This window comes from Lucilia cuprina, chromosome 3, assembly GCF_022045245.1.
Source record: "Lucilia cuprina isolate Lc7/37 chromosome 3, ASM2204524v1, whole genome shotgun sequence".
NCBI classification, from domain to species: Eukaryota; Metazoa; Arthropoda; class Insecta; order Diptera; family Calliphoridae; genus Lucilia; species Lucilia cuprina.
Window position 1 is genome coordinate 12,118,072 of NC_060951.1, and position 23,771 is coordinate 12,141,842.

At 30.9% G+C, this 23,771-nt stretch overlaps 1 protein-coding gene across 5 annotated transcripts in view; it reads left to right on the plus strand.

The window, feature by feature from the left end:
* The window catches only part of LOC111679688 (proline dehydrogenase 1, mitochondrial), a 40,664-nt gene that overhangs the window by 12,165 nt on the left and 4,728 nt on the right, over positions 1 to 23,771 (plus strand). For 2 of the 5 annotated variants that reach the window (XM_046945513.1, XM_046945516.1), the window contains exons 3-7: positions 4,519 to 4,640; positions 10,688 to 10,774; positions 12,535 to 12,716; positions 18,559 to 18,597; positions 22,457 to 22,521. In XM_046945513.1, coding sequence (XP_046801469.1) covers positions 4,519 to 4,640; positions 10,688 to 10,774; positions 12,535 to 12,716; positions 18,559 to 18,597; positions 22,457 to 22,521 — 495 coding nt within the window. Of the gene's footprint in view, positions 1 to 3,999; positions 4,122 to 4,518; positions 4,641 to 10,687; positions 10,775 to 12,534; positions 12,717 to 18,558; positions 18,598 to 22,456; positions 22,522 to 23,771 lie in introns of all 5 variants that reach the window. The other 3 variants (XM_046945514.1, XM_023441290.2, XM_023441293.2) reach the window with 3 other exon arrangements.

Consider the following 23,771-nt stretch of genomic DNA (forward strand, 5'->3'; position numbering starts at 1 on the left):
AAATAACTAATACACATGTTTGGCATATTTTTATGAGAATTCAATAGTTTTTCATTTTTGCTTAATTCCTTATTTAGAGGACAGTTTTAGTTACAACAAACAAAACAGAAAAACATGTTAGTTTTTATAACCAACTTTCTAAACAAACAAATAGTTATATGTAGCAGGGATGGAAAAAGTGATTTTGTTTCAGTATCAAAATATATTTCAGAGAGTACTTTTTTGGGTCTCAAAGTACTTAGGTTAGGTTAGGTTGATAGGAGGATGTGTACTACATCAAAAATACACAAAGGTCACAATCGGGCCTGTTGCTCTTTATCGTGAAAAAAGAACTGAATGAATAATTTTCAGTGTTCAGAAACTCAGTTTCCTGAAGGTAATTCCTAAAATCTAACAGCCAGTGTTTATCAGGAATGTTATTTTCGGAATAACATCACTTCCAAGATACTTGGATCTAACTTCGACGAATGTCGGGCAGTGGCAAAGAAAGTGCTCCAGAGTTCCACTGTCCTCTCCACATGCTCTATATACGTCTGAATCTGCACGTCCAATTTTGCATGTGCTCGTAATCGTGTTTGTCCACTCCGAATACCTACTATCTTACTAACTTCAGACTTGCTTAGGAGATTTGTCGTATTGCTCTTATCAGGGTCACCCCATAGGATTTTCGATGTTCTACTCACTGTATCATTATTCCAAGAGGTCTTATGGGATTCTCTCACCCATATTTTTAGTTCAGCTTTTGTTGCGTCGAATGGTTTTGCGTTTATCAGGTTAACTGCCTCGAGCTCCCTTCCCTTTGAAGCTATTACATTCCCTCTTTCGATACCGACTATTCCCGAGTGGGCTGGTACTTATATGATGTGAAACCTACCTCTGGGAGAGTATTCAGTTAAAGCTTTCTTACAATCCAAAATACAAAAATATTTTTTTATTTTTTTTTTTTTTTGCTAAAAGTTTGTAATTTCTGAAATATATTTATACATTTTTAAATTAGAATGGACGTTATATGTAGCCCTGAAAGTATCAAATAAGACTCGGGAGTATCACGGTACTTTTGCACATCAAATAGTATCAAAAAAGTACCATCGTACCAATTTTGCCATCCCTGATATGTAGTCATTTATAAATATGTTTGTTGTTGTAATAAAATCTTACATTTGCCAACTAATTTCAATATTAAAATGAAACTTTTTTTCTCTGTGTATATAAATAAATATACATATTTACTTTAAACATTATTCTCTCAATTTTACCCGTAAATGCTGTTTAGTCAGGTGAATTATTTTCGTAATTGATATTTTATTTGATTGTATAATTTACTGGCAAAAAAAAAAACAAGTACCAAAAAAACAAACACGTGTGTATTAAAGTGTTCAAATTTTTCAACTTCCAGACACTGGAAAGTTTTATCTTTTTTTTATTTGATAATTTATTGCATACAATTGCCAAAAAAAAATAAAGTCAATTGGCAAAAATACACGGTTATATAATGACAATGATGTGATTTTACAGCATTAGTATAAATATTTAGATTTGTTAAGTGCATTTACTTTGTTTTCTTTATTATGTATCACAACTTGTGTTAAATGTTCAATGCAAATTGTTGTTTTAAAAGAATTCTAGAGTAAAAGAGAGAACTTGTGACCGTTAAGTAGGTGGCAGACTAAATGTCGGCAAAATAAATCGATAATGAAGTACTTTTTTAAATTGGCTGCACTGTTTTTATACGTAATATAAATGCAATAATGTGACAGTTGTCTTTTTACAAAATAAATAAACTAGAATAATTGTAATTTTTTGAAAAGCAAGTCAAATATTTTATAATAATAACACAGTGATGTACAAAACTTAATCAACAAGGATATGATAAAGTGATATACTAATATAATATTATTTTTGAAGTGTTAAAAAATCTCCTGTTGTGAAATTTTCTGATAGAATTTTGTATTTTTTGGATTATTTGAAATGTTGACTGAACTCATAAGTAAAATTCCAGAGTGTCACAAGTTGTTTGAAATGAAATCCTTCAAGTCGACCTATATCTTCATACAAGAAGCTTGAAACCTTTAAACACTTTTTGAGTTTTAAATGGTACCCCACCAGTAAAGTTGAAGAGTTTTAAGGGTCTCCACTAGGGTATAAACAGTTGAAGTTTAATGGTCTCCACCAGGGTTTAAACAGTTGAGTTTTAATGATCTCTACGAAGGTATAAACGTTGAAGTATTCTATGATCTCTTGAGGTCATACGAAAGTACGAGGTTAAGGTAGACAACATATAACTTTAAACAGTTATATAAGGTAATACAGCAGGGATGGAAAAATAAATTTTGATTTAGTATCAAAAAATATTTGAGAGAGTACATTTTGGATCTCAAAGTACTTAGGTTAGGTTGATAGGAGGATGTGTACTACATCAAACCCAAAAAAATGCACCTAGGCCACAATCGGGCCTGTTGTGCGCTCTTTATCATGGAAAAAAAATAACTGAATGAATTATTCCAATCAGTGTTAGTCAGGAATGTTATTTCCGGAATAACATCACTTCAGAAACTACGTATTAATTGCATTGATTTGTTGTTCTATGAATGAGAAGAATAATAAAACAAAACAAGTTTCCGAGTACGAGAAACTCCGTACCGCGAGAGAGATGAATGATATTCTTTCTCTTTCTCTCTCACGCAAAATCAAAAGTTTCCCAAAAAAAGTTTCCTAGTGTGGACCGGCAGTTACAAAATCAACTATTGTAAATGAATTGTTCACAACATGCTCATGATAGCAATTAACCCTTTGAGGGGAATGAAAATTTCAAGGGAACAAAACTTTTACTTCTATGGGCGAGTGGAGGTAAATATGTCGGTGACATTTATGTTATTCTTAAAAAAATAGGAAAACTGAATAATACCATTGAAGAGGTGTTCCAAAACCTTAATATAAAGAGAACACTACAAGATTAAAGAGAACACTACAATCAGAATTATATACCAGACTAAAATCCAGTCTATAGTCTACACTATAGTCCAAAGCATAAACCAAACAAGAATAAAGACTATATGTACTATTGTTTAGACTATAGACCAGACCATAGTACAGGCTATAGACCACAGACTTTAGTGCAGACTGTTGTCCATAATAAAGGTTCACACTATAGACCGGATTTTAGTTATTACTATAGACCAGACTATAATTCAGACAATAGACTATATATAGCCTTTATTCAAAATATAGTTCAGGGTACTGTCTAGAATATAGTCCAGACTATAGTCCAGGCTGTAGTCCAGACTTTAGACCTAACTGTAGTCTAGACTATAGTCCAAACTATAGTCCTGATTATAGTCCAAACTATAGACCTATAGACATATACAGATTATAGGTCCAGTTTGTCTAGACTAAAAACAATATTCTGTATACCAGAATATAGTTTAGATTGTAGACCAGAACACAGATCAGACTATTAGTTAGTTTGAAAGGGGGATGTATACACATCAAATCCGAAGAAATACACCTAGGCCTCTATCGGGCCTGTTGTGCGCTCCTTAACCAGTGCCGCGGGTGGGAATCGAACCCACCACCTCTGGTCTACCAGACTAGAACACTAAACACTAACCTACCGGTGGCCAGATCGGACTATTGTCCTGAAGATTTGTGTTTAGCATATGCTGAAGGAAATTCTAATGAAATATATTTTGAATATGTCTCCGATTCATTATAACAAGTTTAAATCTTTAAAGACTTTTAAATACATGTATGAATATTTTTTAATTATTTTAATTTTTTACATAAATTTCATCATTTATTTTAATACAAATACGGCATCTTACATTAATGTCATAAATGGCTGGTTCTTGTTTTTATTGGCGCTTCCTCTTAGTTAATTGAGTTATTTTGAATTGAATCAGGTTAAAAAAATATTAATAATTTTTTCACTTTTCCAAATTCTTTTTTTCAAATTAATGATCGTATAAAAAACAAACAAATCAAATAACAACAAATTTTTAGCTAATGAAAGTGGCAAATACAATACTGGGAGATAAATTGTTTACAGCACTTATGAAGGCAACATTTTATGGACATTTTGTTGCTGGCGAAGATCAAATAAAAATTATACCAACACTCGAAAGGTAATTTTATAAAACTATTATTTTACTAATGCTTTTTTCTGTTTTTATTTTCTTTTCTTTACATTTTTTTAAATATAAATTTGGATTATATTTGGATAATATCAACCTGCTTATTTTATGCCATCCATGTATTATATATAAAAAAACTTTTAAATGCGCTTAAATCAAATCAAATCAAATCAACTCAATAATATTGTTTCCTGAAAACACACACCTATGTACTTCCAATGATATCAAAACCGCAAAACACATTTCTACCATCACTTGTATCTTCCACACAATTTTTGGGTTTTTTTAAATTGTGCAAATACTTCCATTTCAATTGTATTTTGATTTGACTTTTGATTGATTGATTTTTGATGCGATTCCTTCGTACATGTAATATTCTTCTATTTAGTTGATGAAATTCGCCAGAGCCATATTGGGTGGCACACTTTTTGAACTTTTAATGAAATCAACTTTCTATGGACATTTTGTAGCTGGCGAGAATCGTCATACGATTGTACCAACACTAGAGAGGTTTTCTTTATTTTATTTTAATTTATTTTCTATTTAATCTATTAATTTACAAATATTATTTTCATGTTTTACTATATAAACAAATAATTGTATTAATCACATTTGTATTTGTGCAACTCTTTGTCTATGAACGAATACATACATTTATTTTTCTGTATTTATTTATGTACACACCTACATACATTTAAAAGAATAAGCTCTAGCATGGCATGTTCTTTGTGTGAAAAAGGGCAAAATATTGATTGAATTTTAAATTTACAGTGTCGTATTTACTTTGCCTTTGGCCCTTTAAAACTATTTTTATAGACCAGACTAAAGACAAACTATTAAAAACAGATTAAAAATCGGAGTATACTCCTAACTATTGACCATATACCTTAGTCAATTCTACAGATAAGACCATAATCAATACTAGATTATAATCACTACTTTTACTAGACTGAAATCAATACTATAAACTAGACATACGATAGGGCTATAGACTAAACTATAATTAAGGCTATTGACTAGACTATAACAAAGACTGTAGACTACACTTAATTCAAGACAACATTATATGGACAAGACTATATACAACTCTATAAAGTAGACATAAGATTACGCTATAGACTAGACTATAATCAAGACTTTAGATTAGACTGAATTCAAGAATATAGACTACACAGTATATACTAGACTAAAGAGAACTGTATAAAACACTATAGACTAGAATATAGTCTGCACTATAGATTAGACCTAGTCTAAACTTAAGACTAGACCATAGTCAAGACTATAGACTAGACTGTAGACTAGACTATAGACTAGATCCTGACCAGACTATAGACTAGACTATAGATTAGAATAAAGACTAGACTATAGACTAGACTATAGACTAGACTATAGACTAGACTATAGACTAGACTATAGACTAGACTATAGACTAGACTATAGACTAGACTATAGACTAGACTATAGACTAGACTATAGACTAGACTATAGACTAGACTATAGATTAGACTATAGACTAGACTATAGACTAGACTATAGACTAGACTATAGACTAGACTATAGACTAGACTATAGACTAGACTATAGATACTAGAACTATAGACTAGACTATAGACTAGACTATAGACTAGACTATAGACTAGACTATAGACTAGACTATAGACTAGACTATAGACTAGACTATAGACTAGACTATAGACTAGACTATAGACTAACTATAGACTAGACTATAGACTAGACTATAGACTAGACTATAGACTAGACTATAGACTAGACTATAGACTAGACTATAGACTAGACTATAGACTAGACTATAGACTAGACTATAGACTAGACTATAGACTAGACTATAGACTAGACTATAGACTAGACTATAGACTAGACTATAGACTAGACTATAGACTAGACTATAGACTAGACTATAGACTAGACTATAGACTAGACTATAGACTAGACTATAGACTAGACTATAGACTAGACTATAGACTAGACTATAGACTAGACTATAGACTAGACTATAGACTATACTATATAGACTATACTATAGACTAGAGACTATAAGACTAGACTATAGACTAGACTATAGACTAGACTATAGACTAGACTATAGACTAGACTATAGACTAGACTATAGACTAGACTATAGACTAGACTATAGACTAAAGACTAGACTAGACTATAGACTAGACTATAGACTAGACTATAGACTAGACTATAGACTAGACTATAGACTAGACTATAGACTAGACTATAGACTAGACTATAGACTAGACTATAGACTAGACTATAGACTAGACTATAGACTAGACTATAGACTAGACTATAGACTAGACTATAGACTAGACTATAGACTAGACTATAGACTAGACTATAGACTAGACTATAGACTAGACATTAGACTAGACTATAGACTAGACTATAGACTAGACTATAGACTAGACTATAGACTAGACTATAGACTAGACTATAGACTAGACTATAGACTAGACTATAGACTAGACTATAGACTAGACTATAGACTAGACTATAGACTAGACTATAGACTAGACTATAGACTAGACTATAGACTAGACTATAGACTAGACTATAGACTAGACTATAGACTAGACTATAGACTAGACTATAGACTAGACTATAGACTAGACTATAGACTATAGACTAGACTATAGACTAGACTATAGACTAGACTATAGACTAGACTATAGACTAGACTATAGACTAGACTATAGACTAGACTATAGACTAGACTATAGACTAGACTATAGACTAGACTATAGACTAGACTATAGACTAGACTATAGACTAGACTATAGACTAGACTATAGACTAGACTATAGACTAGACTATAGACTAGACTATAGACTAGACTATAGACTAGACTATAGACTAGACTATAGACTAGACTATAGACTAGACTAGACTAGACTAGACTATAGACTAGACAATAGACTAGACTATAGACTAGACTATAGACTAGACTATAGACTAGACTATAGACTAGACTATAGACTAGACTATAGACTAGACTATAGACTAGACTATAGACTAGACTATAGACTAGACTATAGACTAGACTATAGACTAGACTATAGACTAGACTATAGACTAGACTATAGACTAGACTATAGACTAGACTATAGACTAGACTATAGACTAGACTATAGACTAGACTATAGACTAGACTATAGACTAGACTATAGACTAGACTATAGACTAGACTATAGACTAGACTATAGACTAGACTATAGACTAGACTATAGACTAGACTATAGACTAGACTATAGACTAGACTATAGACTAGACTATAGACTAGACTACAGACTAGAATATAAACTATACTATAGACTATAGACTAGACTATAGACTAGACTATAGACTAGAGACTAGACTATAGACTAGACTACAACTAGACTATAGACTAGACTATAGACTAGACTATAGACTAGACTATAGACTATAGACTATAGACTAGACTATAGACTATAGACTAGACTATAGACTAGACTATAGACTAGACTATAGTTATAGACTACTATACTATAGACTAGACTATAGACTAGACTATAGACTAGACTATAGACTATAGACTAGACTATAGACTAGACTATAGACTAGACTATAGACTAGACTATAGACTAGACTATAGACTAGACTATAGACTAGACTATAGACTAGACTATAGACTAGACTATAGACTAGACTATAGACTAGACTATAGACTAGACTATAGACTAGACTATAGACTAGACTATAGACTAGACTATAGACTAGACTATAGACTAGACTATAGACTAGACTATAGACTAGACTATAGACTAGACTATAGACTAGACTATAGACTAGACTATAGACTAGACTATAGACTAGACTATAGACTAGACTATAGACTATAGACTAGACTATAGACTATAGACTAGACTATAGACTAGACTATAGACCAGACTATAGACTAGACTATAGACTAGACTATAGACTAGACTATAGACTAGACTATACACTAGACTATAGACTAGACTATAGACTAGACTATAGACTAGACTATAGACTAGACTATAGACTAGACTATAGACTAGACTATAGACTAGACTATAGACTAGACTATAGACTAGACTATAGACTAGACTATAGACTAGACTATAGACTAGACTATAGACTAGACTATAGACTAGACTATAGACTAGACTATAGACTAGACTATAGGCTAGACTATAGACTAGACGATAGATTAGACTAGACTATAGACTAGACTATAGACTAGACTATAGACTAGACTATAGACTAGACTATAGACTAGACTAGACTATAGACTAGACTATAGACTAGACTATAGACTAGACTAGACTATAGACTAGACTATAGATTAGACTATAGACTGAACTATAGACTAGACTATAGACTGGACTATAGACTGGACTATAGACAAGACTATAGACTAGACTATAGACTAGACTATAGACTAGACTATAGACTAGACTATAGACTAGACTATAGACTAGACTATAGACTAGACTATAGACTAGACTATAGACTATACTATAGACTAGACTATAGACTAGACTAGACTATAGACTAGACTATAGACTAGACTATAGACTAGACTATAGACCAGACTATAGACTAGACTGTAGACTAGACTATAGACTAGACTATACACTAGACTATAGACTATACTATAGACTAGACTATAGACTAGACTAGACTATAGACTAGACTATAGACTAGACTATAGACTGGACTATAGTCTAGACTATAGACTGGACTATAGACTGGACTATAGACTAGACTATAGACTAGACTATAGACTAGACTATAGACTAGACTATAGACTAGACTATAGACTAGACTATAGACTAGACTATAGACTAGACTATAGACTAGACTATAGACTAGACTATAGACTAGACTATAGACTAGACTATAGACTAGACTATAGACTAGACTATAGACTAGACTATAGACTAGACTATAGACTAGATTATAGACTAGACTATAGACTATTATATATTAGATTATAATCTAAACTATAAGCTGGATAATAGACTACACTATAGATAAGACTATAGACTAAACTATAGACTAGACTATTGACTATACTATAGACTGGACTATAGACTATAATGTAGACTTGGCTATAGACTAATTTATTATATATAATAATATAATATATATATATATATATATATATATATATTATATATATATATATATAATATATATAATATATATATAATTATATAATAATATATATATATATAATATGTATATATATGTATATATATAGATCAGAGAAAATCTAGACCTATTTCCATTTATAGCTTTTTTCAAAATAATAATAGATTTTTTTTAGTAAGTACGACACAATTTATTACAATAATACAATTAGATTTTGCCAAATTTTCCATTTCTCAGAAATAGTTTTTTATGAGATTTGTGAACTTATTTGCCCTCACAACAACATAAATTGAAATAAATTGGAAGAAAATTGAATTGGTCTACGTGTTTTTTCGTTCTTACTCTATCTTTTATCTACAAATTAATTTTAATCAAAAAATTCTAAATTAGAATAACTAACTGTCAAAATTGTACTCGTAATAGCGCACGTCTGTCAAGGACGACTAAGTATTAAATATTATTTAACATCATTATGATTGTGTCAGGTTCAATATAACAATTAAATAATATTTATTTACTACATAACAATAAAATAAATAACATTTCTTTTATACTTCGTGTGTCACACATGTGATTGTTTATTTTTATAAAAGTTTTCCACTATTCTATTATTGTACACTCTATTGTCCATTCATATGACACACACACACATTACCATATGATAGCATTTTTAACTTACCGGCTCATAACACATATTTGTAAAAAAACAACAACTTAATAATTTAATGATTATAAATTTAATAAAAAACATGAATGAAGAACAAACATTTAAATTATTTTCTCTCATTTCCATCAACAAATGATTTTTTTCATTTGCACGTGCCTGTGTGTATGTTTGTTTCTACACTCAAAAATAATTCTATTTAAATGAGAAATTAGGGAAATTTATAAAAATATATCAGCATGTAAATAGGTTGAACAATCAAGATGCCAATCAGATAGGTAATAGCGATGATCGCAGTAATCTAGAGAGTACTGATAGCAACCATAGTCTGTTTTCGTCTGTTCAGATAATTAGTTTTTGGAACAGCATATAGCTTTTGAATCAAACCTTTTGGAAAAATATACTTTTTATTCTGGGTTAAAAATTTGTTGAGCCGTGTTTTTTCTAAAGATTATCAATACTCTGCCGGTTAAAATTTATGAAAATCGGTGTTAAATTTACTTTTAGATATAAATTAGTTGTTCCAGAGAAATTATTTTGTTATTTGCTAAAGTTTTTTTTTGAGTGTAGTTACACCTTCATACACGCAACACTAATAACACTTTCTTTACATTTGTATCTGTACATTTGCATGCAACAAAACTAATTATATATAATAAAAGTTTTTGCAATAACACACTTTTATACATCATTATAAAATATAAATATATATATGATTTTACAGATTACGCTCCTTTGGTGTTAAGCCAATTTTAGACTATTCCGTAGAAGAGGATCTTTCGCAAGAGGAAGCTGAAAAACGTGAAGTCGAGTAAGTATTTTTAAAATGGATTTTACTTTTATGATGATTGATCCTTCAAAACCGTTTACACATTGTAGACACCTGTGTAATCTATACAATATGTAAAGGGTTTTCCACTTAAAGCGATTCGTTTGTTTTTGAGGTTTCATAAATAGTGGTGAAATGGGATTCGTAGTTTGGAAATTATTCTATTTTATTATAAAAGTTCTCGTTATGTCAATATCGATTGGCAACAAGCGTGATTTAACTTTATAGACCTTTTTCATTTGGAACAATTAAAATGGGTCCAGCGCTTGATTCCTTGATGCAGGACCCGTATATTGTTACATTGCGATCCCGTAGAGGAAAAGCTTCTTACATCTAGTCTGCCGGGACTAGAAACCGCTAATGTCTCTTCAGAGCACCACATAACCTGGGTGGCCAGTTGCACTCAGAACAGTTTCCTTTTTTATTTGGAACAATTAGCTCGATTCATGAAAATTGGGTAAAGCACATGTTTCCTTGATTCAGGACCCGTATCTTGTTGTATTGTGATTCCGGTGTAAAGAGCTGCTACCAGTACCTCTACTCTGACGGGACAACAAACCGGTGATGTCACTTAAGAGCACCACAAAATCAGGTACTATGGGTGGCCAGTTGTCCGCAAAACAGTTTCCTCTCTGGTCAGCTGAATGAGGTTTCTTCGGGATCCACGTAGTAGCTGTGTTTTAAACCTAAACTCGCAGAAAGGGCTTTTGGATCAATTGCTTACATCAGGTTCTCATGGGGTTAAAAAGGGTGATCCAATTAAAAAGTGTCCTAGAGTTAAAGAGTTGCCACGTCAAATTTTGAAAACTGCTAGTGGACGTAACGGAACCTTTCAATTACTTGATGAATTCCTGTCGCTCTTTCTTCAACAGCTTGCTTGCTCTAATGAAATTTGTCCCATTGTCAGAGTAAATGGCGACAGGGCATCCCCGCCTCGAAAAAAATCGAGCGAAAGCTGCCATAAAGGTTTGGGTTGACAAATCAGACGTAGGCTCCAATTGAATAGCATTTGTTGCAAAGCAAACAAAAACGCATACGTTACCTTTTGTTATTCTAAATGCTCTGCCATTATATATTTTAATGTCAAATGGTCCTTCAAAATCAACTCGTGGGTTCGTTCGGGTGGCAACGCTGCCATATTTTGGGTAGTTTGTCTATTCTTGTATCTAATACACGGTGAGCAGTTGTAAATTACCGCACTAATCACATTCTTCAGTTTTGGAATCCAGTATCCTGAAATCATTATTCCCAACATAAATTGATTTCCTCCGTGTAGGGTTAGCAAATGAACTGCCTTAGGGTAATAAAACCGGGTGTCTTTCAGCATATGACAAACCGTTGGAATTTGCTAGTTTCTGTTATCGCTTCTGGAGTTTGACTGTGGCTTAATAATATGATGGATTTGAGCAAATAATGCAAAGATTGTTGGTGTACCAACACGTACTTGTATCTGCAATACCAAATTGAATTGCGTGGGAATATTCCAGGAGATCTGCGATAAGGTTTAAAAGTTTTAAGACTAACTAGACATGTCGGTTTGAACGTGCGTCTGTCAGGATTATAAAGGGGAAACATACCTCAAGCAGAAAAATAGAACAAAAATTCTGTCCTTCTACTACTTTGGATATTATTATGGGAACCTATAGTTTCAAGGGTCTTGAAAAATACTTTATTTTATCTAACTCCCTCTCATCAGAATATATAAATTTCTACATCTAATTAAATTTGTATGCTTCTTACAGATCTTCTGTCTCCAGTGCTGGTGATGTTGATGAAGATGGTAGCATGCCCCAGTATCATGTCGACAAGTCATTTGCCGATCGTCGTTATAAGGTTAACAGTGCTAGAACTTATTTCTACTTGAACGAAGCTACTTGTGAACGTAATATGGAAACATTCATTAAATGTTTGGAAGCTGTTTCAGGTAAAATATTTCTTATAGTTTATAGACATTATATCAATATGTTTTATTCAAGTTTTTTTATAGGTATTTTAAGCAAATGTTTGTTTATTTGAATAATGCATGCAAATTGTTTATTTTAAATAATTGTATTTGATTTTGTTTCTTAATTATTTGAAATATTTTCATTTTAGGAAAAAACAAATTTTTAAATTATTAAGTCGTTTCCTGCTTTAGAAAAACACAAATATTTTAATTAGCTTACAATAACAAATTACAAATCTTAATTTTATATTTTTGAGAACATACTGGTCGCACTGTGTTTAAGCGTTAGTTACACGATTATTAAATGTAGGATTAGTGGATCCATAATAGGAAGTTTACTTAATGGTTACAAAAAAATGCTTCGTTTAGTAATATTTCTTCGATTTTTTGAATAAATAATGGTTCTCATAGGTTTTAGTTATATACATAATGGAAACTTTAAATTTTTACAATCTGAGTTTTTATTTCTTTGAGTTTATCTAAATATGTTGTTGAGGAAACATAAAAAGGGAATGTTAAATAATCCCCTAAATTTGAACACCGGAAGGCTAAGATAGCTTCTACGTTTGATTCCGTAATGAATCAGCTGTTTCGTTGTTGGTGTACGGAAATCGGTGAAGTAGTTAATTTGACCTTGAGGTTGCCATTACGTTTTTGTATGAAAAAAAGCATGAAGTAGCGGATGCGACACGGACCTTATTCATACTTAAAAACTTACACTTGCATATGTATATAAATTATAATAATTTATTCGAATGTCATCTGTATTATAAACTTATTTAAATACTTAATTTAGAATCATGTATATTTTTAATGATGTTTTTAACAGGTGTTTTTTTTTACAAAATTTCTTAAAAACATGATTAATTTTATCAATTAAAAAATGTTTCAATTATTTAATGACAGATGTTAATCTTAAACGAAATATAATAGAAATTTTCCTCTACTTTTGAACACATAAAATAATTAACAAATCTTTTAAGGCTGTAAAGTACATACATACAGGTTCGAATAATCGAACAATCGACTTTTTGTCGAGTTTTTTTCGACTATTTTAGAGTTTTTGACTTTTTCCACTTTTTTTAAATTTTCGACTATTTTTGACTTTTTTATACTATTTTTGAGTTTTTGACTTTTTGACTATTTTCGACTATTTTTTACTTTTTCCAGTCGAGATTTTGACTTTTTTCAACTTTTTTATAAATTTTCGACTATTTTTGACTTTTTCTACTATTTTCGAGTTTTCCGACATTTTCCGTCTTGTTGACTTTTCTCGGCTTTTCGATTTTTTTCGACCTTTTTTTGACTTTTTTGGATTTATTTCGACTTTTATTTCAAAATTTCGACTTTTTTGGAACAAAATAGTCGACTTCGACTTTTCGACAAAAAGTCGATTGTTCGATTATTCGAAAGACGATTAAATATTTAATAACTGCCGGTCCACACTAGGAAACTTTTTTTGAAAATTTTGATTTTGCGTGAGAAAGAGAAAGTATATCATTCGTCTCTCTCGCGTTACGGAGTTTCACGTACTCGGAAACTTGTTTAGTTTTGTTATTCTTCTCATTAGTACAACAAATCAATGCAATTAATAAGTAGTTTCTAAAACGAAAGTTTCTATCTGCCGGTCCACACTAGGAAACTTTTGATTTTGCGTGAGAGAGAAAGAATATCATTCATCTCTCTCGCGGTACGGAGTTTCCCGTTCTCGGAAACTTGTTTTGTTTTGTTATTCTTCTCATTCGTACAACAACAAATCAATGCAATTAACACGTAGTTTCTGAAACAAAAGTTTCTATGTGTGAACATTAAGGAAACTTCAAAAGAGAATTAAGAAAAAGTTTCTCAACAAAAGTTACCTAGTGTGGACCAGGTGTATGTGTGGACATTGAGGAAACTTCAAAAGAGAATTAAGAAAAAGTTTCACAACAAAAGTTACCTAGTGTGGACCAGGTTTAATATTCAATAATAACTAGTTATTATTGTAGGACGTGCCATGTCCACTATTTTAACACTACGCGAGTAATTTCATTTCCATAAAATGGAAATGATATTACTCGTGTACAATTTTAGAACACGATCTATTATTAATTTTAATAGATAAAGCCACGACCACTTTTCAGATCCCGCCCATTACTAATTACTAAAAACTCAATTAAAAATTAATATTTGTTTAGAATTAAACTTAAACATTCTTAATGCATTAAAATTTGTTAATTGTTAAAAAAATACAATTTAAAATAAACATATTTTTCTTTAAAAAAATACATAAATATAATTTAAAAAAGACAACAAATATTTTTCTATATAGAAAACTAAAATCTATTATTTGCTAATATAAAGCAACAATTTCAAAATTTTTGCAAAACAAAACAAATATTTACAATTTATCTAAAATCTTTTTTTTTCGTATTTTATTTATTTTGTCTATTTCTTTGTTTCAGTTTTTATGCAAAAATGAAACTAAATTAGATGTTTTTACGAATTTGAATATTTATTATGTACCGTTTTTAAACAGATGAATCTTTCTTGAGACGAAAATCATTTGAACATCTATTTTGTTTCTCAAAAAATAAATATACAACGACATTTCGTTAAATATGTACCAAAAATAAATAAAAAACGTGTGGAAACATTGCCAAAAAAATTAACATTTATATAGTACAAACATACATATGTTTTCAATGTATTTCAATATTTTAACAATATTGTGTTATTTTCTTTCAATACAATTTCGGTTTATACATTTGTTGGATGAATTTGTCTAAGAAAAATGTTCTTACGAAATTTATACTATAATATATTGAACGATAAACTAAGTATGTACATATATTGTATAAGATAAGAAAAAAGAAAATAAATTTAGTTAGAAAACAAAAACAAATTTAAGCAGATGCTTTTTGTCACACGATTTTTCAAATCGGCTGACGAAAATCGTAGGTCTTCATCTTTTTTTATTTCAATTTAAAAGTACAGACAAACATATTTATTGTATTTTTATATAAACTTATTTCTTTAAACAACAACAGTAGTTGGTCAAAGAAATAAATATATTTAAATATAATTTGTTGACTAATAACTGAAGGACTTTAGGTTCTACCTTCTAATTAGATTTTTCATTCTTGATCTTTGTAAAAGATCAATCATATAAAATTACACAAAATCTTATTTTTTCTGTCATGAATTTCTTGTAAATAATTCACAGCTGTTTAAGAATCTAGTCTATTGTGAATAAATAGTTTACGCATCATTCATACTAATAACAAATGTTTATTCGGGTAAAACAACAAAGATTACTTAGGTTATTTTAGGGCTATTATTTCCTTAATTCTATTCAATTTGTTCACATTTATCCACAAATGTAAGACAGAAACCATAAATTTAGTCTCATTTAAATTTATTTATTTATACACTCGGAAACTTCTTTTGTTTTGTTATTCTTCTCGTTCGTACAACAACAAATCATGTGAATAAAAGTTTCCTAGTGTCTAAGACCTGGTCCACACTAAGAGACTTTTGTTGAGAAACTTTTTCTTAATTCTCTTTTGAAGTTTCCTTAATGTCCACACATAGAAACTTTTGTTTCAGAAACTACGTATTAATTGCATTGATTTGATGTTCTACGAATGAGAAGAATAACAAAACAAGTTTCCGAATACGAGAAACTCCATACCGCGAAATAGATGAATGATATTCTCTTTCTCTCTCACGCAAAATCAAAAGTTTCCCAAAAAAAGTTTCCAAAAAAAGTTTCGGCAGTAAGAGAATATTGAGAGGATCGTCAATGATCGCAATAAAAGTAAAACAGAATCTATCTCAACCACAATGTCGCCAACCACAAGACGATATTTTGCCCTCCATAGTAAATGTATAAAACTCGTTGTCGACAGCGGTTGTTTGTCAAATTTCTTCATACATATTTCATAATCCTGTAGGGCTTTATCTAAATCCTGCTGCTTATAGATTTAATATAATTTGATGATTTAATCGGAATGTGTCCAATGAACAAAGCTATTTTCTGAATTGATATTGCTTTGCACTTCCTAAGCTGTTAGAGATCCAGTTGTGAGGCTACAAATGTCAATAACATAGTTAAACAGACACCTTTTAAAGACACTCTACTGAAGGTTCAAAGAACTTTCCCATTGTTAGTGTAATGGAATCCGAAAGTACTTGTAGTCTACCGGGACTATAAACTGATCAAATGCATACTTTCCTAGGAATGATTTTACCTGTAGTCGAACCAGAGAACTTACCTTATTGGTACCAGTAGTTTTTTACTTGGTCTAGTCCCGGTTATTGGAGAGGTTTCTTCGAGTGTACGTAGCAATTGTGGTTTAAACCCAAAATCGCAAATGAAGAGAATGTTGGCTAAAAGACGATACACGGTAAAATCTATTATTCTATATGAATCTGTAGCTGTTGTTGAAAAGATAACTCTTAGAGAATTAGCTTTGGGCTAAGCGTTGGGAAAGGCTTGGACTACCGATTACGTCTTTAGGTGTTAAGTTTTTAGATGCTGTAGCCAACCTATCTGCGTAGTGGTGAACGGAAGTCATATTTTTCCCTGGACCGGTAGAACCATGTACAAAGTTTGCCACCTGCTTGTTTGGTGCAAGACGCTCGAAGGAGAGGTGTTGAGTTGCCTCAAGCTTGCTCTATGTTTTTAAGAATACCGGCGTGAAATTGGCCGTTTGGCAGGTGTTTAAAAAGTTCAATATTAGAAAAATGATTTCCATTTATGTAAAAACTTATTGAGAACCACTATTTAGAACTCGTTTACCTTTATAGGGTTATATTCCACGACTCGAAATGCAAAACGTACAAATTTCAATATTTTCTTTAGATTTTTTAAGCTTTAAAGTTTTTGTACTTAACGTTAAATGAAGTTTCCGGGATATTTTTTGATTTAATCGAAATCCAATGTAACATCATCTGAAAGGAATATTGAAGTTCGTAAAAAATCTGAAATTGGTCTCCATAATTAATTAATTACTTGAGGTGCAATTAAAGTTAAACTGTGATTTGTTAAACTTGTTTATAGTTAGCGATTAGTTAAACGCAATTCATATTTAAAAATAGTATTTTAGGTTTAACTAATGGCAACAGTTAAAACGAGTTTATAAATATTATACCATAGCTTAAACCACGATTAGTTAAACACACCACGTTTTGTTTTATTTTTTGTCGAACAAATCTGTTTTTCTAATTTAATTTATTAATAACCCTTAATTATTTACATTTTAACTAATTTATTTCTATTGTTATTATTTTTTTATATTTCCACATTAACAAATATTAAAACTCAATTGGCATAATTACTAATCATTAAAAATCATCATGAAATTAACCCAACGAATGTTGCATCTCCCACTACCTGATCTAACTAATTCACCGTATTGATACAACAATTTCGCCTATAAAATATTGTGAAACGAAACCATTGAAACCCAACAATTTTAAAATCAATTTAATCTCTTTTATGTGTGTGTTGTGGGTGTGTGTGTAAACTGAATATACTAAACCCCTTTCTCCTGGTGCCACCTGTAACTCTCGATACCCGTCGTCTCAAATGCAATTAATCTTAATTTGATCGACGTCATCGAAATGTTCAATTTATTAAATTATCCAACTGCAACGAAACGAATCCAAAAACCAATCCTTCTCTATTACATTTATTGTTTTTTTATTTATACAATATTTATTTTTATATTTTTTAAATTTAATTATTTTTTTTAAATTATTTATTACTAATACTATTACTCCTACACTTATACACATTATTCGTTTGCTATAAATGTGCAAAAAATGAAAAAAAAAGTCGATGATGAAAAGTATTTCCCTCGACGCATAGCAGAGGGTAAGCTTACTAACAAACTAACCTATCAACTATCAACCATCCAATCTTAATCCATTTTAATTTCTAGTAGTGGTTACTAAATGTTGTTTTATGTTCTAATGTTCGTTTACGTTTACAAAATTGTTCTTGTTGTTGTTTTGCAAAAGGCAGAGATGTAAAAGAATTAACTTAGTTATGAAGATCAGGACCCCAGGGCTTCTTTGTGTAAATTCTATTAAAGATATAATTCTGATTTTAACGAGATGACCTCTCTACCATTATCCTTGGCCCATAGTTGTGCAATGCTAAGGCTTTGGTTAAGTAAAATTATTCAGATTCTCGTGACAAAGAATGTGGAACTTGCGACTAAAAATTAGTCTTCGAGAATTAGAGTACAAAAATATTAAGTAGAAAAGAACAATAAGATGTAGAAACATGAATATGTTGGGAAGTTAGAGGAAGGAATGAGTCACCAATCAAATAAAATGGCCAAAGTAAAACGATTATTTTATACCCACTATCAAAAAAGATGGGGGGTATATTGATTTTGTCATTCCGTTTGTAATACATCGAAATATTGGTCATAGACCCAGAAAAGTATATATATTCTGGGTCGTCATTAAATTCTAAGACGATCTAACCATGTCTGTCCATCGGATAGCCCCCATACAAGTAGCCCCTCGAAAAGCAGCTTTAACAGTCATAACTTGTTTAAAAATACGAATATAGCAATAATTGACCCTACCCCCCATATAAGGTCTCCTTCATAAAAGGACTTTAACCCACATTACTGGCTTAAAAATTCAACATAAGTAAGTTTCATAGGAATTAAAATCTATCTAAAAAATTTTATGAGGATCGTTCCATGATTGATCCTATCCCGTAAGATCCCCTTCAGAAAATGACTGCAACGCTCATTAATGGCTTAAAAATACGAGTGTAGCGATGAAATTCGACACACAAAAAATTTAATTGTCTTTTTTTTGTCTCCTCCTTTTCCTAGTTATAAAAACTCTTATACGAAAAGTTCCAAATTTACTGTGACCCACCTACTTGGGTATGATCAGATCCTAACGAGTAGTAGTCTAGAATAGACTACAGGATTTTAGGAATTGTGAAAATATGCTTACGTGTCCTGCTTAGTTTATTTTAAGATACAGAAACAGTCCCAACATCAAACTCTAAGAATATAATCGAAGTCCTTTACCTGAATAAAATAAAAGACAAATTCTGATAGATTTGGTTTTAACTCGATTTGATTTGAAGGTTCCTTATCAAACTCATAAAAGATGAGATAAGTTCCTTTCAAAGCAGACAATAAGATTCTTTTAAAGCAGGGCATCAACGGATACATAGTAATGTCATGCAGATTGACAGAGGCTTCACTAACGGAGATTTATTAACTTTTTAGTTTACCGCATTATTAAAACTTTCATGTCCAAAGAATCCACTTTTAGAAGAACCAACATAGATTATAATTTCTAGTAAAAATTTCACGAGCTCAGCTTCGGAACAGTATAGCGGTGGTTAGCGGACACTTACCTTTCATTTCGAAGTATGATTCCAAAATACTATATTTGACAAATGCGGAGAAATTTGTTAGGACTTTCTTGATCTTGATAAATGATAAATACACAGATTTGTCTTCTAAAGTCGAAAATTATGTGTCTGATGAGCTCAGCTTCTGAACATTATTGTTATGGTTACGGGTTGAATATCTCTTTGACAAATAAGTAGAAACAAGTTCCCAGGTAGTTTATTGACGTCTCCAAGACGACTTATACAACGAGTTAATTACAAAACCAATCATTTTATAAGTTCTACAAATATTTGTGGTTAATCGCTTTTCAAGAAATAGGAGATTTTTAAGATTACATAGATATCTCATGATAAGATATTTTAAACTATTTTAAGGCTATAAAATCGGGTCATTTTTTCAGAATTTGCACTGAGACAAGGGTCCTTATATCTGCATAAGTGATGTAATAGTTATTCGTATTGAAATGTACTAGATTTCTTGTTCAATATCGACATTTTAAAAATAAAATTTACGATACATTTTACTTGATCTGTTAATAGAATTAAAGTTCCGAGAACTTAAGATCTTAAGAGAAAATACTAAAGACTTATCACTTAAAGAAATTTTACTATAATTGGAAACAAAATTTAAGTGTAAAGTTTTAATCAATTTAATATATTTATACTTCAAACAGATGTGTATTGAATAGAAAATTTTGAAAATATTTTTAAGAGTTGATTCCTTTGCATCTCTGTTTTTCTATTAAGTAGTTGAATTTTGATTGTAGTAAAGGTTTCTATAGTTGTTTCTTATACCATTTTTTATGTACATAAATAAAAGTAAATAATATAAGTTAATTATATAAAAGAGAACATTTATACATACAAACATACATATGTACATGTACTACATACAAACATGATTACATCTGTACATACAAAGCAGTTCGACGGGACAGTCCCGAACTGACCACTTAACCTACCACTTGTGGTAGCTCCTGGCCACCTGAGTACCCAGGTAACCGACCATTTTAACATGGGCTTGCCCTGCGAGGAAATCAATCGTCACTCTATACCCTACTAAGAGACAGTAAAGAGACGATTGCCTCCGCTCTCGCTTACAAAGGGGACACTAAAGTGACGACTGTCTTCATTCTCGATTACAAAGAGTTTATTTGTGACGAAAGACCAAAAAATACGAATTGGAGTCAGCAAGGTGGTAAGATATTAATGGAACTAAAATTTAAACATTTCAAGTCTCTATTCTCTTGAATACTATGGGACAGTAATATGACCCGAAAGATATAAATTTGAGTCAACCAGATGGTGGCGTATTAGTAGAAAGTAATAATCATTTCTCCAAAAGATGGGTAAAATAACTACTTTCGGAAGTACAAAAAAAAACAACTTTTAAGAGTATAATTTCTAGGTTACTTGAGGACAGTAAAGAAACGACTGTCTCCGCTCCCGCTTACAAAGAGGACACTAAAGTGGCGACTGTCTTTATTCTCGATTACAATCATCCAGGTAGTTAACTATTAGTGGAAATTACTGTCTTTTTCGTATGCATTGACTCTTTGTCGAACTGCTGGGTAACTCAATATATGTTTTGAATAAAAGTTTTTGATTTAATATCCAAATTTGTCAATATCTGAACAAAATCAGCTATTTCCTTATTTTCAAATCTTTAAAAGCAATAAATAAATTCTTATTTCAAATTTTCAATCTTTAACTTCACAAGATCATAATTTTTAAATTAAATTTAATAAAAAAATTGCAATATATTTAGTGTTAGATGGTGGTACTTAAAATAAATTACGCAGTTAAGGAAATTGCTTTGTCTTGAGTATATCATACAAAAAAACTGCTTATGTGTTATAAATGTCTTAAAAAATACATAAATACAAAAAAGAACAATAGGTACTCGTAAACCAATAGATGAAACTGATCTAAGTATCTGTCATCATTATACATATTTCATTAATGGCTAATGTCGAACAAAATTGTACGACCTTGACCCTATGTACTTATATACAAACATTCCTACATATGTATATGTACCATATCTAAATATTATAAATATTGTGGGCTTTCTAATAATCTATACTCTATGCACTCACAGACTGTCAAGTAAACATTTTCCATCTTATTTTAGTTCATTATTATGCATTAAGAATGAATATTTCATAATACACATTCAGTAACAATACAATTAAACATTTTAAAGAAAAATGCTTTATTAATGTTTTTGTATGGTTGTTGTTGTTGTTGCTGCAGCATTATAAATTTAAAATATTGCTTGTTTTGTAATTATTCTTGAAATTTTTATTTATATATCTTATATTTTTAATTCTATTTTTAGGCGCAACCTTTGGTACTGGTATTACAGCTATTAAATTAACCGCCCTGGGTCGTCCTCAACTTTTGGTATGTGATTGTATTTTAAATTGTATTTTTAAATAACTTGTAGAAAAATAGGACACTTTTGAAGTATTAATCCAAAAAATCCCACATAGTTGTTCGAAAGACAAGTTAAGTTCTAATCTATATATATAAAACGAAATGTGTGTTATTTGTTTGTTTGTGGGTTTGTTTGAAGTCTATAGACTGCTAAACGGCTGGACCGATTTTCTTGAAATTTTCACAGTATTTTCCTGTAGCTACTGTAGGCATGGGCACCTCCCATATAAACAAACCTTAAATTAGTATATCTGTAAAACTATAGCAGCTAGAGATCTCAATTTTCGGAGGCACTTTAGTATCGACATGAATATTTAGGACAAAAAGCTGCGTACTAGCAATATGGGGCGTGGAACCCCCATAGGAATTATATACTAAAATTCATTTACCTGGAAAAATATTGAAGTTAAAATCTTAAAATTTTGCGCCAATACATGGTACTAGCCATAACAATAAAATGTTAAATTCGCATATCTGAGAAAATATAACAGCAAGAAGTCCTTAAAGTTAAGGAAAAAAGAAGCGGTACAGCAATAGGGGCGTGTCACCTACTGCTAACTCAAATAGTTTCCCAGATATGAGAAATTTTAAAATTTTGCACGAAGAACTTTAACTTCCCATATGAATCAAATATACAAAAATTCGTTTATCTGGGAAACCAATAAAGCTAGCTTCAAATTTTGGACTTTTGAATAACTTTTATATCCATCTGAACATTTTGAAGAAAAAAGCGGACTTTCATTAGGGGGAATGGAAACCCCATATTAATACTATAGAAAAAAGCTTATGTCTGGGAAACTATTATAGCAAAAATCCTCAAATTTTGCATGAAAACTTTGAAATCAATATGAACATTTGGTATAGTGTTTTTTTAATTTACACTGCTTTCAGGGTAGCAAAGCACACTGGGTATAGCTAGTCAATTATATTTAAAGGTATTCTCTTGACCTTATGAATGACACCACGATTATCGAACGTAGTGCGGCAAATATCGATAGTATGATGAGTTATGTGTTAAATCGATAGCTTATAATAGTAATTACTTATCATTTTAACCCATAAAAAGTTCACAAACATGTATCTATGTATGTATAGCGACTAGCGGAGATTGATGCTATGTAGATGTTCTTGGGTTATTACACATATTTTCGGTCACGACAGAGCATATTCTCGTCGGTTTACTGCTTATGACGACTATAGTTGTTGTCCACTAACCA